At 37.7% G+C, this 334-nt stretch overlaps 1 protein-coding gene across 3 annotated transcripts in view; it reads left to right on the top strand.

The window, feature by feature from the left end:
* The window catches only part of RRN3 (RRN3 homolog, RNA polymerase I transcription factor), a 54,868-nt gene that overhangs the window by 13,296 nt on the left and 41,238 nt on the right, over positions 1 to 334 (top strand). The window contains exon 2 of one of the 3 annotated variants that reach the window (XM_023513815.1): positions 129 to 234. The exons of 1 other annotated variant lie outside the window; for it this stretch is intronic. In XM_023513815.1, coding sequence (XP_023369583.1) covers positions 129 to 234 — 106 coding nt within the window. The remainder of the gene's footprint in view (positions 1 to 128; positions 235 to 334) is intronic. One more of the 3 variants, XM_012805749.2, reaches the window with a different exon arrangement.

Below are 334 nucleotides of genomic sequence, written 5' to 3'. Positions count from 1 at the left end.
GGAGACCAGTTCAGGGGCCTTGGCAACAAGCAGCCCCAGTGAACAGTTCATCCTGTAAGAGTTGGCTATTATAATTTTCATTATTCTTTGTGTCACGGACTTAATAGCTTGATATCTTGGTTCTACAGGATTTCAGATATGCTTGTATTAGAGGATAATTTTTTCAATTCCCCCCCAAGGAAAACTGTTCGTTTTGGTGGAACTGTAACAGAAGTCTTACTGAAGTACAAAAAGGTAAGAGGAGATAATGTGTGAGGCTTGATTGTCGGAATGCAACTATAGCTGTTGTAGGGAAGACCAGTAGACATAATAAAATGTATTTTATTTTATTTTA

This window comes from Otolemur garnettii, unplaced genomic scaffold, assembly GCF_000181295.1.
Source record: "Otolemur garnettii isolate 467f Iridium unplaced genomic scaffold, OtoGar3 scaffold00044, whole genome shotgun sequence".
In the NCBI taxonomy this organism is placed as follows: domain Eukaryota; kingdom Metazoa; phylum Chordata; class Mammalia; order Primates; family Galagidae; genus Otolemur; species Otolemur garnettii.
The sequence above is the reverse complement of the archived record's forward strand: the minus strand, read 5'-3'. Positions and strand labels throughout refer to the sequence as shown.